At 37.8% G+C, this 18,120-nt stretch overlaps 1 protein-coding gene across 1 annotated transcript in view; it reads left to right on the top strand.

Annotated features, from left to right (window-relative positions):
• The window catches only part of LOC139694321 (uncharacterized), a 90,300-nt gene extending 78,380 nt beyond the window's left edge, over positions 1-11,920 (top strand). The window contains exon 5 of the mRNA XM_071592811.1: positions 11,591-11,920. Within this exon, the coding sequence (XP_071448912.1) occupies positions 11,591-11,742 (152 nt within the window). The 3' untranslated portion in view covers positions 11,743-11,920. The remainder of the gene's footprint in view (positions 1-11,590) is intronic.
• The last annotated feature ends 6,200 nt before the right edge of the window (positions 11,921-18,120 follow it).

Below are 18,120 nucleotides of genomic sequence, written 5' to 3'. Positions count from 1 at the left end.
CCGAGTAATCAATTATTTCATATGGTCACCGTTTATTTTAAGGTCGATAACTTTGGTGGAGTTGGAAATGAATTATCGAACGAAGAATCTCCTCCGTCCGATTTGAGACTTTTATTCATTATAATATTTTCCAGGATATCGCGTTGAGTTTGCCCCCGAACAACCACACTTGTTTTTCGAATTCAGTCACGTGCAAACTTCATCGCTTTCTCACCCGCTGTTCCCCTACCCAATAACGTACACAATTTGCTCGCGATCACCATCAGAATGTTTAATCTACTTGCCCAACTTCTAGGAGTCGCTAAGTTCCTCCACTTCCTCTCCTTATCCCCTTCCCTTCCTTCCGCACATTAGTACTCTTCTCCAGTCTTCAAAACATCCTCCCTTCTCTCTCTCCCTTCCTTTAATCATGTCGATAGAGTTTGGTTAATTCATTTGGATTTAGTTTATTCTTCAAATGAGCCATGTAAGAGCGGGCCAGTTTATTTCTGTAGCAATTAGCGACTGAGTTTGAATTTTTGCGAAGCTCCTTGGCAAAATCGCTATGTTTTTCCATGATTCTAAATTTTTCACGGAAGTAAGGTCCTATTTATATTATTAATGTTACTCATTGCTGATTTTTTGCTTCCCTTTTTGCTTTGCTTTCCTTTTTGATTGCTCCTTTTGGTAATATCATGCAGAATAATGTTTTAAGTACGTGTTTTCAGTGCTTATGTAAGACAAGAACCTTGAGTGCAGCGGTGAATATGAAATATTTACCAGAAAGTCGTTGTAACATTTTACGTTATACATATAAAGGTAAAAACTGGAATGTTAATAATTTGGGAAGTGGTATCTTGGTATTGGTATTTTGTCAGTGACTCAGCGAAGACCGGTAGTGTGTTGTTTCAACTCTCATACCTGTGTTATAATGTCGGTGACATTTAGTACAAAAATAATATAATGTGTCTTGATATAAAATAAAGGTACTATTAATTTTTTATCGAATTCTTGTCATAAACAAATATATATGAGCAGGAGCAGGAAAAACAAAGTCCCCCGGCGGTGCAGATCTCCGGCATGGGTTGACGACCTCTGGATCACATGCCTCTAAATTCGGGAGCGATTTGCATATTTAAGATCCATATCCCCGACTATTATTTCGGGGCGAGGAATTTCAGTGGGTAGAGCGTCCGGCTATCGAGCGGAGGGCCCGGGTTCGATTCCGGAGCACTCACCTTGACACCCCCACAGGTGCACCCAAGCAGTATGAAGTTTCGTGCAACATGTCTCAAACAGGGAAACGGAATGGTGACACGTGGAAAGGAACTACCCTACCCTCCTTACTACTCTTTTAAAGTGTGAATGTCACACGTCTTCTGGAGGTCGATTGTGCGCTCAAAAGTTTTGAGTTAGTAATGACTGCGGAAGATTACTTCCTGGCGTCTCTGGTGGATTGGGGGGGGGTGGACTCAAGGTAGTGGTCTATCATATCGCTCAGCATCTAGCCAGAGTGCGATGGCATTGGTTGGGTGGGGGGGGGAACCAGTACTGGATCTTAAGCGAAGTGGGAGTTATGGATGTGGAAAGAGAGAGAGAGAGGTTCTCGGGGTTTGGGGTGGTGTGTGGGAGAAGGGAGGAGAAGGGTTGTTGTGGGGTAGAGTGGAGGGAGCCGACGATCGATGTCCACGGTTCATTCACCCCCTCGGTCAAAAAAGACGGGTTCGGTCGCCTGGCCTTGCCCTCCCCGTAATCTCACACACACCTACCACCCCCCTAACGTTGAGAGAGAACGGCACCTGTTCCACTTCCGCGAAATCAAGCGCCAGCCATCTATGTTCCAGCCATTCGCGTCCAGAGTCATCGTGATTCCGTGAAGGTTAAATGCATCGATTTCCAACCTTTTGTTGATATCAGAGGACGAGGAGACTCGAGGGAGTTCTTTTTATCTCGGGTAGATTATTCAGTCGAATCTGGACATTTCCGTCCCGCAACAATGGCGTGATTGTGACGCCACGGCCTCGGATGATTCTCAATTCTTACGCTTGAAATTTGGTATTGGTCGAAAAGAGATGAAGTCCAAAATTCGCCATTGTCGAGGCTCGCCAATTCCTGGTTGTTCGAATCTTCGTCTAATGAGCCTCCAAGGGTCCTTAATTAGACCTTCGGTCCCCGCAATGAAAAAAATCCAGCGGTTTTCACCTTTTGCCCATGCCGTAATTGCTTTGAATGCAGTCTTGCGGTGGATTGAGATTTTATTTAAGTGATTCATTTTATAGGCGAACTCTCACGACGAAAAAATAGGTGAAAGATCAGTTTGCATCTATATCCGCATTCTCAAGACGAGATTAAAAAGTTGCTCTTCATATTTGATACGACTTCGTCATGATTGAGATCTCGGTTCTTTTGGGTAAAAAAATAGAGTGAAGTAAATTTCAAAATAAATTAAACCCGATTTTTGAAATTATTTCAACTTATTTCAGAAACCCCGTGGTAATTAAATTTGATCGAAATTTCATTAAATATTTTTGAAATTGAAATACATACCATACCATATGACTGACACTGACACATACCATATGACTGACATATAGTACACCATATGACTGTGTTCCGTACTGTCTCGGAGGATTCATAAAACTCATATCAAACGATGCGGAATGATTTCCGAACTTTCATAATCCGTTGTACTTTTTCCGCTAACTCTCGAGGCAGGATTCGAAATGCTGGACTTTTACGACTTCTTTGTAAAAAGTGCTGGCTGTTCTCGAGTTTTACAACGTCGAAAATGACAAAGGGAAACATGCATAAAAGTCGAGCGTCGACCATAAAACCACATTAGCCAGAACCGACCACGGTTTGCGAGAATCTTTCAAAACAAATTTGCGTCCCCATTTGCGAAGACTCTGTCATCTTATCCTGTTTCATTTCGCAGAGCGTCTGGTCGCCCCTGGATAAGGATAAAGTTCACGATTCTCTATAACATGAGAATCAAGAATAGAAATTATACCTAATAACTTGAGCGCAATCATTGGGCCCCTTACCTACCCCTTCGTACTTGTCCAAACAATCCTCTCCCCTCCCCTAACTTGCCCATGCACTTCCCTGATTGTTTTCATTTCCGTCCATTTTACTTTTTCCATCCTTCTCCCCGCCCACACCTCTCAAAAGTCTCCAATCTAAGCCTATCGTCTTGTTTCAACGACCAAGTTTCCGCGCCGTAGAAAACCCCGCTACGTATCAAATTTGTCACTTGCCTTTTCTTAATCTCCTTACTCGACGTCCCTACTATTAATTCTCACCTCCTTGTCAAACCTGCCTTGCCCTACACATTCTCCCTCTGCTGTCCCAACCACTTTCACCATCATGGTCCAGAACACAATCCGAGGTAGATAAACTGTTCCGCCTGCTCCAGTTTTTACCCTTCTATTTTAACTTTCACCATGAGCACAAGAATTTCGGACACAGTTCATTTTTAAACATAGTTAAGAGCACGACGCGTGGATGTCATTGGGACACGACGGGAATCAAAAGCTTGGAATAGAGCTATGTGCACCGGCGTGATGTTTCAGGCAGTGAAAAATGTATACCGCAATTAAATACGGATACATTTTGCGCATTTCAAAAATCACGGCAAGAAGCGTCTCCACCGAAAACATTTTGGACACAAGGTCAATGTGCCATAAACACACTTGAGGTGCAAATGAATAAATCAGCTGATTGAAAAACTCAGAAAAATTAGCTGCCATGCAACGTCTGGTAAGGATGTGAAGGTGCGAGTAGACTTGGATACAATTAAACTACGTATTGTGAAAACATCAAAGTTTACATCAAGTTTCAATTAATATTCAACTTATCACGGTCTCGGTTGAGATTCCAAGTAATCGAGTGATTTCACTGGGGAGAGAAAACTGGAAATGATTTCGATATCGTTTGGGTTTGGGGAAATTGATTCCGGAATAAACTGAGAATAAGTGAAAATAAGAACTTTTTAGTTAAATCTCCAACATTCGGTGACTTTTCCCACCCCTGAGTCAATGTAGGTATTTTGTAATTTTTCTAAGATAGATTTTCGAGATACATACTTGAAGTCGCTACCGTCAAATGTTTTGTTCGGTCGACCGAAATGTTATATCGAAATTTCATTGATATTTGTGAGGGTTTGATATTCAATAAGGTTTCGTTTTTTTTCGGAAATTGCCGTTCCTCGAAAACAATGCCGATGTTATGACGCCACGGCTATTCCCGGCTCTAATGTATACAAACAATGGGGAATCGAAAAGGTGGTGACATCAGAACTCGTCATTGTCGCGGTTCAACAATTTCGATTCCTCATTGAATGGAACAGAGTAGCACCCCATGAAAGCATAGTTTGTATTTCTGTCCTTAGACCACTTCATTTTCGTCTCACCTCGTGATGTTTTCCCCGTGTTGTACCAGTTTTCAGGGTCTTTGTACCCTACTGCGAAATTTTTCTGCTTTGGGTTGCATCCGACCGCATTTGTTCCTTGTGATATCCACCGATCCAGCGCGGATGCGGTATTTCTGAAACACGAATCATTGAAGGGAAACCCTCAACGCTCCGTTCATTTTGTTCGGAGGAGAATATTTATTTTTCTGCCTGCGACTCATATTGACGTTGGGCCATTCCACATGAATCATCAAATGGCTGAATGACAAATTGTGCACTATTTTTGGTTTTACTTAACGTTATCGTAGAAATAGCTCCATGTTTTAGTCGAGCAAAGTGATTTTTTTTATTTTCCTCCTACTTCGAACTCTGTGAGGGGGACCCTTTTTAGAAATGCACACATGCGTATTTCGACGATTTCTATGGCCCAGAAATTTGACTGGGACAAGCTTTAATGTGATTGCAAGTATACTAATGCTCTCTTTTAAAATTGATATAAATAAAAAGCTATATAAAAGTGCTAAAGATATGAAAGACAAAATTCTCACTTCAGGAATTTCTAATTTTGGTCGCCTTTACTAAAACAAACCAAATTACATTTTATACTAAATTAACACTTTCTTATTGGACAGAAAAAATAGGATAAAATAGTAATAGTAATTTTTTCCAAAAATTCTAATCTTCTCAGTTTTTGTCCATGAAACAATTTAGTCAAATATGGCCGAATAAATAAATCAGCCATTTTAAAGGTCTAAAAATGTTGGGTGAGGCAGCAGTTGAATTTTTTGAAACTTTTTATAATAATATGGCTCGAAGAGTGCTTTATATGGGGTAAATTTTATTTTGTTAATTTATCACCTAATAACCAAAATATTTTTTTTTTAAGTGGCAAAAATCACTTTCATAGTGTGCCCTCTTTTTGAAATAAATTTGCGGGAAAGTTACCACTGTAATGCATATCTCCTACCTAAAAATCATAGCTATAACCTTAATGCTTTAAAATTTTATTTACAAACATGGATTGTTAATGAAGACAAACTTGAAAGGGAAAATCCCATGTTTTAAAATAGTTTTTCAGTGTCGCTCTAAGAATTGACCTCAATTCTTCTTTCATTTTCTCAATTCGGTACGCTAGGAGGTTTTTTTTAAAATCATTTCACTGCATTTTTATCCCACATATGAGGATGACGCTATTAATATGTTTCGATTTCCAATTTGTATACATTAATCAACATGCCAAGCGCCAAAAGACATGCAAGGACATGACAATTCGGCCATGACAGAGGATTGTTGGTGGTAAAAATATGTGAGGAATGAGTTGAACGGTCGCACCCACGAACGTGCATTTGTCACATCCACAGCACCGTCAAAGCAGGTCTCAATCCATTAAATATCAATTGCGATAGGTTATTAAACCACGTAAATGTAAGAAACGGATAAATACACACTGTTATTGTACACTAAATGACGCCATTAAAAGTATTGAAAACGCTTCTCGCTCTAGTGGAAGCTAAACGTACCCTTTGTACTGTACAGTGCATCCATCTATGTATTGCATTCGTAAAGGGTGCTCGCGTATTGTAAGCTCATCACCTTTCCATCTAATTTCAGTCCTGAGAATGAAATTGGGTGATCTAATGTAAATCACCGTAATCGATCCTTCTGAATCTTATCGTAATTCCCAATCGATGGGAATTGAATTGATACTACCCATTGGTACGCTGATCTTATTTCGATTGCAACGTTTATCGAGTTTTGAGGATTCCGGAGCTTCGAGACAAGACGCAGCGTTCCTTCCATTCGGATAAAAATCATTCGAATTAGATCGCTGAACCTTTATTGATATCTGGGACACAAAGGATTACTCGACCGTACTGGAACGGTGTCATTGTCTGAAGAGATGGAACGAAGACACGGGTGCCATCGACGATGCAGAACATCGTTCCGGTGACTTGCATTCCCTTGGGAATTCATAAAAAGTCATTTTCGTGTAAAGAGGCGGAGAGGGAGTACGCAAATAAAGAGAAAGAAGCATGGAATTTTTTCCGGGAACATCTGTTCCATAGTCATTCATAATATGTCATAAAAGAAGTGAAGGGATAAATAGGAGGGAATTGATAGTAATATTTTATTAGTGCTTTTATTTCTCACAATTTAAAATACAAGAAAAGTTAGTAAGCGCATAATAACATAAGCATGCTACTAAAATAAAATATAGAAAAACATACACAGTAGGATCATTTTGAACATTTATATATTATCATTTCAAAATTCTTCCATACCGTAGTAATTGCAAAGTAAATGTCATTTTCGTATAAAGAGGCGGAGAGGGAGTACGCAAAGGAAGAGAAAGAAGCATGGAATTTTTTTCTAAGTAAATGCCATTAAGAAAATTTTAATGATAAGCGAACTTAAATTCATAGCATTTTTTATGAAGTAGGGGAGAGGTTTAGAAAGCAAAACCCCTAAGCGGAAGGCTCCCGTATTACACGATGTCGTTGCGTGACAAGATAAATGGACGTCCAATATCTGTCCGGTTGCATATTCATGAGTGCTTTCATTCGTCACTGGTGAATAATGACGTTTTTCAATAAACACACATGTACAACCAAAGTAAGGTTAATATTACAAAAATCTAAAAATGGGTTTACAAGATTCCCTCCTTGGCACTCTTTCCGCCAGTCTTATTACCTTTTCGTGCAATACGACAACCTATTTTTGCGTCGATGACGATCTCCTGCAGATTATACCATAATTTAAATGAGACTGAAAGTTTCCAATGTACATTATTTTTAACACTCCAACGCCCAAATAAATGTCAATGGCAAGGACTTTAATGAAAGATATGAAGAAATGATAAGTGAAAACTTATGTTTAGAAGTTAGTTTTGTGCGGCGCGGAAACTTGCTCGTTGAGGGAAGACTATCTCCGATTGCTTACCAATTCGTTCCCTCCAACCGATGCCCAAAGTTAAATTGTCATATAATTGAATAGAAAGTTTTCTGAAAAATATCAACCCTAACGAATTCTCCGGGACATATCGAATACAAGCTCCTATATTTAAGTGACTAGGGTGGAAAATTGCGTCGTATCTAGAAATCAAATTCAAGGGACGCCAGTAGAGCACAAGGTTCCCAGTGACTGGAAAATGGTTAATGTAGCACCTATATTTAAAAACGGAGATTGGGAGGAATCAAGCAATCACAGACCTAGTTCCCTCATATCCATATCATGCAAGGACATGGAGCAATTTAGCTAGTTCGATAGTGAGACGCCTCGATAGTTGGGAGTTATTGATGAAAAATCAACACGGTTTCCGAAAGGCAACTTGTGCTTTTTGTTCATGATATCTTTGGTTCAGGAGAGAACCATGTTCCAGTGCACGAGATTTTTCTAGATTTTATTAAAAATCCTTCTGACAGAGTACCTCGTAGTAAACTAAACTCCCATGGTATAGATAAAATATATAGTGTTATTGGACATATTTTATTCTTTCATTATGTTAACGACATAAACCCCCGATTAGTAGTAAGATAGATATTTTTGCCGATGGTAGAGAGTTTTACAGAGATATACGTATTCCTTAGGATACAGTATCTTGAGAAGATGTCCTTATTGTTGCTCTACATCATTGCTTCGACACTTGGAAATTAGATTTAAACTTGAAAAGGTGTGTTGTGGTGAATATTTTGGAATCGGTATATTTCCCTCAGGAATGCCTACTGCATCACACATACTGAAATACAAAGTGTAGACTCAATTAAACACGTAGGCGTTAGCCTTACTTTTGAACTCTCCGGGTTGAAACGTATACAGAAGATACGGCTGTATACGGCAGCATGGGTAATACTACAAAGCACCAACTTTGCTGCTACACGACGGAAACCCAAATCATTAACCACAATGTCTTGGGCGGATCCATAGGCAATGTTCAAGTCCTCCGCTATTTCTCTGATGGTTAATTTGCGGTTATTGACCAACATTTCTTTTACTTTATCAATTTTTTCACCGACTTTCGATGTCGATGGTCTGCCACTGCGTTCATCATCTTCGATTGACTCACGACCACTTCTGAACCGCTCGTGCCACTGGTAAACGACCGTTTTTTTAGAGAATCGTTGCCGAAACACTTTTCCAACATTTCCAACGTCCGTGCGCCACTAAATCCGTTTTTTACGCAAAATTTAATACAAGTTCGTTGTTGCAAATTTAAATCCATTTCTGCAATTGTAAAAAATCGCCAACACACACAGAGATAGATGTACTCTTGGCTACGTAACTTTTGCAAATGTCAAGTTATGACACTAAGATTTAAAGGGAATATCAACAACAGATATACCAATTTAACAAAAAAAACAGAACTCAAATCGGAACGATGGGAGCGCCACACGGTGGTTATTCCGGGAACTTTTTGATCAAGGTAGTATGTGGGAAAACTAACAAAAAATTAGGATTTATTAGAAGAGTAATGGGGAAATGTGACTGATGGTTAAAGAGAAATGCTATCTTTCGCTAGGTAGGCCTCATTTAAAATATGCTGATAGTGCATGAGATACAATGAAATTGTTTGAGTAGCGTATCAAAATTATTTGAGGAGCTAGGCTTGGAATCACTCACGGAGCGAAGGTTAAATTACTGACTAAATCTCTCGCATAAATTTTGAAGGATGTCTCTTTACCAATGATGTTGAAAATGTATTGTTGACCCCATCGTATTACGGTAGGATAGATCATGTAAATAAAATTAGAAACATTGAGTGTAGAACAGATTTAAGATACCAGTATTCCCACGGACGATAAGGGACCAGAATAACTTCGTTCGACCGCGCTAAGAGGGAAAGTATTCTGAAGTGTTTTGTGTCATCAACCCCCTGCCACACACCCTAGCAGTAGCATGCAGGATACCTTGCATGCATGACTATATTTCACACACGAACGCATTCACGGCAATGCTCCACATTCCTACTTGAGATTTTAGTTGCGATATGCAAATGATGCACTAAGAGAACTCCTCTGGCAAAGCGGCTTACTTGTCCCCGTCGCCTCTTGGCTGATAACAACTAACAGGCTCCTGCAGAAGATGAAATTTCGAGTCTGATATGCTGGCCACGCAGAAATGTGATCACGCATGGCAGAACGTAATGGAGGAGGAGTGCGATAGCAACCATTAAAGAGCGCGGTTGAATATTATCAGGCATCCGGCAGCACAACTTCATTATTAAAAAACTCGAAGATTCTTGATCTTGATGGCCTTAATGGCCTCCAGAGATATATGTGACCAAAGGACACGTCCGCCATGGCTAAACTTTGATTGTCGCTTGTGCTGGCGCAAGGATTTCCAGGAAAATAATTTGCTCGCCGCGTGAGTCTTTGCCTAAGACCGTGTCGATTCAGCAGTGTGCGATGAGATGGGAATCCAGATGAAATCAGATCCTGACTAGGGCCAACCAAAGTTTTAGCAATGAATGCATTGTTACCAACATATCTCCCATAACCCCAGGACACTGTATGGAAAAAGTATTACATTCAAATCGCAAGATTTCTAGGTAAACCCAGGCATCGAAAAGCACTTAAACCACGGTAGATAAATACAAGGTCAGTTTTGATGGTTCAAGCAGAGATCAAGTCTGAATGTGCCACCCAATAGATATTTCCCGAGGTTGCGGACCGCATTTTTAAAATTTATGTATATTTGGAAATTCCTTCGTCTATTTGAATTATTTTTTTGCACATTGAGTAGTGAATCAAAATTATTACACGAACTAGTTTGGGAATCACTCACGGAGCGAAGGTTACACTGTAGTTTAAATCTGCATTAATCGGAAGGATGTCTCTCCAGCGATGATGCTGAATATGTATCATTAGCACCATCGCACTCTGATAGGAGGGATCAGGTAAATTAAATGAGAGAGTAATTGTAAAACAGATGACATTTCTACAATGAACGATAAGGGATCAGAATGACGTCATCCGACCGCGCAAGGGGGGAAAAGTATTTTGTGCCGAAAGTCGTCTGACGTGTAATCACCCTCTGGCACACCCTAGCGGTGGCTTTCAGGGTAAAATGTATGTATCTCCACTGCCGCATGGGTTGCGAAGGTCTTGCGATGCCTTGCTTGGCATCATGCAGAAAAAAATGCTTCCACCATGAGCGTAAGATTGCTTCTGGAACATCATACTTTTTCGAAGCATGAATATAGTATGTTTTTCCTATTTCTTGAGTTACGAGTGTTTTCCAGTTCATAGCATAACTTCGTCGAATTTCTTTTTTTACTTTGTGTTTAGAAGAAGCCTTTTTCTTAACGTGATCAGTTTTCTTTTCGTTATCCATCATTAAATTCATTAAGGGTAAACATTTGGAAAATATTAACAAAAACACTGGCGTAGAGGCTGCTATTTACCGAGAAGGTTAGAATGAACGTATATGAAAGGAAACTCCGGCACAATTTACCTTGATTTGTTTTGAAACTTCTCAAGACGTTTTCCGGTGTATTTGTACAATGTAGCATTGTAACATGAACGCCTATATCATTTACAATTTGTAGCATTTATCCGTAGAGAGACACGCTGAATGGCGTGCTAATACGCTCAAAGCACTTTTCTGTATCGGCAAGACGACACATTGTGACTTTTCTGCAATTTGCCCTTTATTTTTTTCCCTCAATCCCTTTTTCAGTATTCAATGTAGTTATACAGTGTAGCGTCGTAAAATCGATGTCTACTTTCAACCTCAATATAGTGTTTTAAGATAGACTCACAGAAACGCATTGTGAAGACGCGCAAGATACGCTTTTAAAGTACTTGAATATAACCCGAATGCGACTATCAAAGGTAAAATTTGGAGAAAAAAGATCGCACTATAATTGTGCGGATACGTTAAAAGTGAAATATTTTTGAGAAAAACTTAATTATCATAAAGTCTTCAACGCCTAAAAAATTTTATTGTTACATTTCATGTTACGTGTAACGTTGGAATGGTATTTATCTGGAAAGCCATTGCATTAATGCGAATGGTGGCGAAAATCCAAAATTTGCTGATTTGACTATCACCGTTAAATTTAACGATAACCCTGCTTTATTTTTTTCACTGTATGCTAATAGGGGAAAGCATGGTCAATAGCCTAATCATAGTTCAGTATAAATAATCGGACATGCCGGAAAAAAGAGCTATCGTGTTTACGTAATGTTTTTGTTCCCTCAGAGACTGGCGAAGTGGACGGACAGGCGACCTTCGACGCCATTTGGGAGTCCCACCTGCAACAGCTTGTCCCCTGCAAGATGTGTGGGAGGACCTTCTTCCCGGACCGGATACAAGTTCACGAACGCAGCTGCAAAGGAAATTCCAAGAAGTGATGACAAACTCTACCGCGGCTAACGCGCCTGGGCTTATTTCTCTACTAAAACAAGTTCTAAACGCCATGCTATAAACTTCTCATTCACCATAATGAGCCTCGCGTGTCAACAATAAATGTGATGGATTGTATCACTAACCGCTTTCTGTAATTTCCACAAATATATTTGAAGAAAAACAGGCCATAATCTATTATTATTACTCGCATCATCATCTCCTTCCACCTTTTACAACACCAAAACAAGTGGGAGGGTGGGTTGCCAAAATGCTATCTAATTCAAGGGCACCAAAGAAGTGCCACACAGACCAAATCCCCCAATTTTATGTATTATTACATATCCATTATGGCTGTCTGTAGGATGGACAGCTTTAAAGTAAGTATAATTTTTAGTGGACTAAGATATTAGAGTAACCACCGAGTCAATCTAGATTTAAGTCCATTCCACATAATCAATATATTTTATACATAAATAATAAATAAATGAACTTATATATTTCTTATTTATCATTTGGCTCTTCTGGACCCAAAATGAAGAAAGAATATTATTTAGATATTCTGGACTCAAACTCTTTAACTGTGGGTAGTGATGAAATGGGATCCTGATTATGAAGTTGGATTGATTTACAGATTAGATCACATGCAACATAGAGGAGCTAGATTTGTAAAAAGTTGTTATGATAACCTGAGTGGTGTATCAAAATTAGAGGATCTAGGTTGGGAATCACTCACGAAGGAAAGGTTAATTTGCAGATTAAATCTCTTGCATAAATTTGAAGCAGGTCTCTTTAGTGATGATGTTGAAAATGTATTATTAGCTCCTTCATACTTAGGTAGAAGAGATCATGCACATAAAATTAGAGAGATTAAGTGTCAAATGGATTGATTTAAGATGTCATATTTCCTATGAATGATAAAAGATCAGAATAACTCTATCTGACCTTGCTGGGAGAAACGCATCCCTTTTTTCATTCTATATAGCCAAGTTTGTTATCATTATCTCATCTAGCCACATCTACATATTTCATAATAAGATACCGTGGTGCATCTACCTGTAGCTATCACAATCTTCATTATTTAAATAATTTTATATTTATATATTGTAACTGGAAATTAGGAAAAAATTATTTTTTGATGATATTTGCCTGGTATGTAATCATCCCCTGCCTCGTGCCTTAGCATTGGCTCGCAGGGTACCATGTAGAACACTTTTAGAATGTGTCAGCAAAAAGGAATCATTAGCAGGGTATAGTTTTAGCATAAGGTTGATGTATTGATTAACTTTTTTTTGTGGGTCGCATAACATCAGTTTGATATGCTCCTATCATCATGGCTACATCACTGCAAGTCCATGTATAAAATAGTTAGGATATGGTTCCTAATTTCTCTGGCCTATTTTGGAGACTCAAATGATTGAATTGTTTCATCTATCAATTATTTTCAGTGAGGGAAAAATAACTTGAATTTCCTCAGAAAAATTTTCCAGAAAAGAGCAAATTCATGGCTTCGAATGAAAAAATATGAGGACTGGGGACAGTTACAAACTACTGCCTTTCCAACCTCATCAGAAGATGTCACTATCGACAGTCTCAGATATCGAGGGGAACCATCAGAATATTTACTGCAGTTCCAGCTTCCAAGAGGAATGCCATCTGCAGGCTCATTAACATCATTATGCATCATCAGAAAACACATCCCTCCATCATGTAAAGGCTGTAGTCCATGGGTGAGGACTCATATACACAGATAATTAATAATAGTACCTGATTGTCTTTATTTTTCTGGTCTTTCTTCACCTTATCCTGCCCCACCATATGCTCTTAATGAATCTATGACACCTCTTCTCATACATACATTGGTAGACATTTTTTATCACTTCCCCACCTGTCATCCAAAGTTCCTAGTCCAAAAGGATGTATTTGTTGAACATGGATATAATTTTTCTATAAATTTATGGTAATTTTTTTGTGAACTTTTCAGGATTCATAAGGCGTCATGCCTACAAATGCTGTCACACTGGGACTCCTCATCAAATCAATCAATCACTTTCTCACATCACTCATTTCTTCCCTCACCTACAGCATCGTTCCCTCCGTCAATAATACATACTCTCAAACCTTATTGTTTCCACCTTATTTGAAGATCAGAACTTGCTAAGATGTGAAAATAGCCTCATGAGAAGATATCCATATGAGAATGGATTTTCCATAAACAGAATCTGAATTTATTACCAATTAAATGCTAAAAAATAATGAATAATTAAAAATTTCATTTGATATAAATTAAAGATCCTAATAAAATATTTTAATTGATTCACATTCTTGTGGGTAATCAGAAATATTTGGAAGGTATGTACGTACTTTATAAAATGCCACGAGAAAGAAGAAATATCCACTTATTTGCAAGGCTATTGTATCAAGCCCTTATATAGCATAAATGTTCAAAGTAAAAGCATGGATAACTGTCGCTGAATCACATGATAGATATTATATATATATTCTATCGTTTCAGGCTTCACTTTGTGGAAGTATTATATATATAAATATTATAGTTGAATCACTGATTAATAATTGTTCCAGTATCCTAAAAAGACTATGTAAAGAATAAACTCAATATTTTAGGCTTCACAAATGTTTTAAGAAGACCCTTATTTGCATCTCATTAATCATCATGAAATTCTACAATTATCAGAATTTATATGGTTGTAATTATCAATTTTTCATAATTTTAATTCAAATCATTTAAAAAAAACTTATTATTTTGACATACTATTTTTTAGTTTCAACTTGCAATTAGATGTAACTTCTAATCAAGATATTTGCCCTGATATAAATCATGACTCTTTTCATTTCGTCATTAGCTTCCTTCCGTAGATATGAATGCCACTGGGGTATGGTTGCATTGCACTTCATGAAATTTTCAAAGAGAACAACTCACAATGTGTGAAGATTTGGTTGAATGTAGTTAAAGATGCAGAAGACTCAGATGAGAAGGGTGTGACTCCATTACTGTCGGCAGGGAATGGTATTGATGCTGATAATGGAGAAGGCGTAGCAAACTAAAGTGGTCAAATTATAAATGACAAACTGGAGCCAAAGTTAATAAAAACAATGATATGAAGGATTCCTCTACCTAGTTCAAAGCCATTTTCTTGGCATTCTAGAATACTATTGAATTTTCTCATGCATACAGAAGCAAACCCTTGTCAGAGAAGTAAAATTAGTGATAGGATTGCTCTGCACAGAGCTGCTAAGAGGGGAAGAGCTGGCATACTAAATGTTATTTTATGCCACTCCAATGTTACCCAAGAGAGGAAAACTTTGGAAAATGTACCGTAAAAATAACTCCTCTGCATGAGGCTGTCTATCCAGATGCACAAGACAATACATGCCTGCTGTTGGAAAATGATGATGCAGATTTCAGCATTATGACAAATTAAGGAGTGAGTGGGATAGCAGCTATTTGCAATGTATCTTCCAGCCTCTAGAGAATTTCTCAAATTCATTCCAAATTCTTGCACCTGATGCCACATGGATAGTCTGGAACATAACAATTTTGTCTAATGGTTTTACTTTTCTCTTTTGGCAACTATGCAGAGATACAAACAAACTGCTGAACTGAATGATCTCTTAACTACTACTGATATTCACATAAAATATAAACATACAGTTCTCCTTCATGTACTGGTGGAAGCTTTTGTGAGGTGTAAATGGCATAATCTAAGAATTCATTTTGCTGTAATGGTTCTTCCGATTTATTTTCTCGGAATTAATTTCTTCAATCAATGCAACAGTAGTATACATGCACAAGGATCATTCTTCTAAATAATAATAATTGGCTTAATGCGCTTTTGGCAATACCCTAGTTTTCCACATTTGCATAACCTGTTTATTGAATGTCATAGTTATGCTACAGCTATGTTTGTAATGTCATAGCTATGTTCACTGCCATTACTATGAGGGTCGGCTGGTAACATGTAGCAATGGTCTAAGTTCCATTTTTTCATGGATATGAATAGTTGAAGGAGTGCCTTTGGTCAAATGCAACATTCAATTGCATCCTTGTGAAATCTCTAGTTATTTCCAACCTTATTGTAATATTTACGGAGCACGACAATTGTCATTGGAAACTAAAGGCAATACAAGATCCTTGGATAAAACAGCTGAATTTGTTGACTTTCTAGGAGTGCATTGTGGGAACAAGTTCAAAATTTAGTTCTTTGAACATGAAGTAGATTTCAAGTTGAATATGATGGGAGGCAAAAAACCTCACACAAATATCAAAATTCTGACAATTAAGGTTGTTGATTCTCTTTCAGAGTTAGATCTAGACCAGAAAAAGAATAAGGCCATTGCTGATGAAATGAGTCCAAAAGCATCTTTAAACCCTCCCATAACTGAGGAAGTTTATTACAAAATGTAATAGCTCAAATTTTGGAGAAATTTTATAGATGAAAATGCAATAATACATTCAGGATCATTCAGGAGGATAGAGGTGGAAAATAATCCATTGCATCTTAGAAGAGATGCTGTCTCCTCTTATTCCCCAACATTTAGGGTTACAGTTAGGTGGAAGAAGGGAAGGGGATTTAAATAAGGGAGTAAGTCTCAATCTCACCTCACTAACAGTTGTTAAGTAAATAAAAAAACTTTTGTTAGGACTGGGGTCGAAAATGTTACTGAGCATCAGACAACACATTCAAATCAAAATGTATTCTACTATTCATACTTTCTTAAGTGATTGAAATAAGCCTAAGAATATTCCTCAATCTCAATGAATTTCATTGGTAGACTTTATACATTTTTGGACTGATAACCTGCTAAATGAAGATATTGAGAACTTAAACCCTACGGAGGAAGACCAATCCCACAGCTGATTTTTTGCAAACAAATATATTGTAACCAATTCTCAAATTCCATTAGAAATCCATTTTGAATATATGCAATGCATAAAATGAGACCAAAATTCAGTCAATGAAATCAATACTAGTACACTACTTTTAAAACTAACAATAACTATACATTTAAAATTATAATTAAGACATCAAGTCTACGTGTGTACGCAATGCCATTAATTTTTACAGCTGGAACACCTACAGGGCCTGTCCTAAAAATGAGTAGAATAGATCCAAGAAAAAAAATTATTGCAGATCAAAGTAAAAAATACTAACTTTCTTCAAAATAGTACCCATGTACATTGACACCGATACCAGTGCCTCTGTCAGTCGCAGTACACTTCCTGGAAGGTGTCAACGAGGACTTTGTATAGGCACTTTGTCATGGCCTCTTTGACATTACTCAAGAGTTCCAAAATGGTTGCTTTTCAAGCTCCATTTTATTCCTGGGAATAAAGAAGTTCAATGGTGCCACATCGGGGCTGTAGGGTGACTGGGGCAGCATTACCACCTGTGCTTGGCCAGGTACTCGGTCATGAGGAAGGTGGTGTGGGATGGGATATTGTTTTGGTTGCAGCCTCCAGTTGATAAAGGCCCCCTTCTAGGTGTGTTGCACTCTTTTTTCCATAGTCTGGATAAAAAAGTTGACATCAGTGAAGCAATGTGATACCTACCCGTAATGATGTTTTATAAAGTGTCCTGGAGACCAACACATTACTGTATCTGCAAACATTTTGGTATCACAGTTGTATCTTGCTCTAAAAACTTATTTGCATAGAGTGATTTTATGCTCAACTGCTTGTATTTATAAGTTCAAGTGCAAGTTGACCTATGTAAGCAGTAAAGTTGTTAAGTATGAGTGATCTGTTGCAAAAGGTGAAAATAGACATTTTTTACTGTCATTGTTTTCATGCCAGATGCAGCCCTGGGGGTAAGTAATCTCACCACTATTAAAAAGACATAGCTGGTGAATCTCCTCTCATGAACAGTATAAATATTTGTGTTTTATCATGTGAAGATACACACAAAATGCCAAACTAACAGCCATTGTGTTGTTTCTTGTGAATTTAGAATAAAGAATGTATTATTTAACCCAAAAATGCAACCAATATTTTGTGGATATCAATAATTTTTAGAATAATCCCCCCTATAAAATCAATATAACATTTTGTTTAATTAAAAATAGCAATTTTCCACAAAAATAAAGTTTAATGCGACCGGTTTCAATGTTACTACATCATCATCAGGTGAACCGCCTGATGATGATGTAGCAACATTGAAACCGGTCGCATTAAACTTTATTTTTGTGGAAAATTGCTATTTTTAATTAATCATGATATTCCACCATATCACGCCTGAAACATCTCTTTTTATAACATTTTGTGTTACTAGTCTTAAGGTATATGATGATCTACATATGATACCATGAAAATACTCAACCTAATCCTAGTAATTTTAATCTGATGGGCGTAACATAACTTCGGGTTC

Source organism: Hetaerina americana, unplaced genomic scaffold (genome assembly GCF_022747635.1).
Source record: "Hetaerina americana unplaced genomic scaffold, ioHetAmer1.1.p SCAF_1, whole genome shotgun sequence".
NCBI lineage: Eukaryota > Metazoa > Arthropoda > Insecta > Odonata > Calopterygidae > Hetaerina > Hetaerina americana.
Note: the sequence above shows the minus strand (reverse complement) of the source record. Positions and strands in the feature narration are given on the sequence as shown.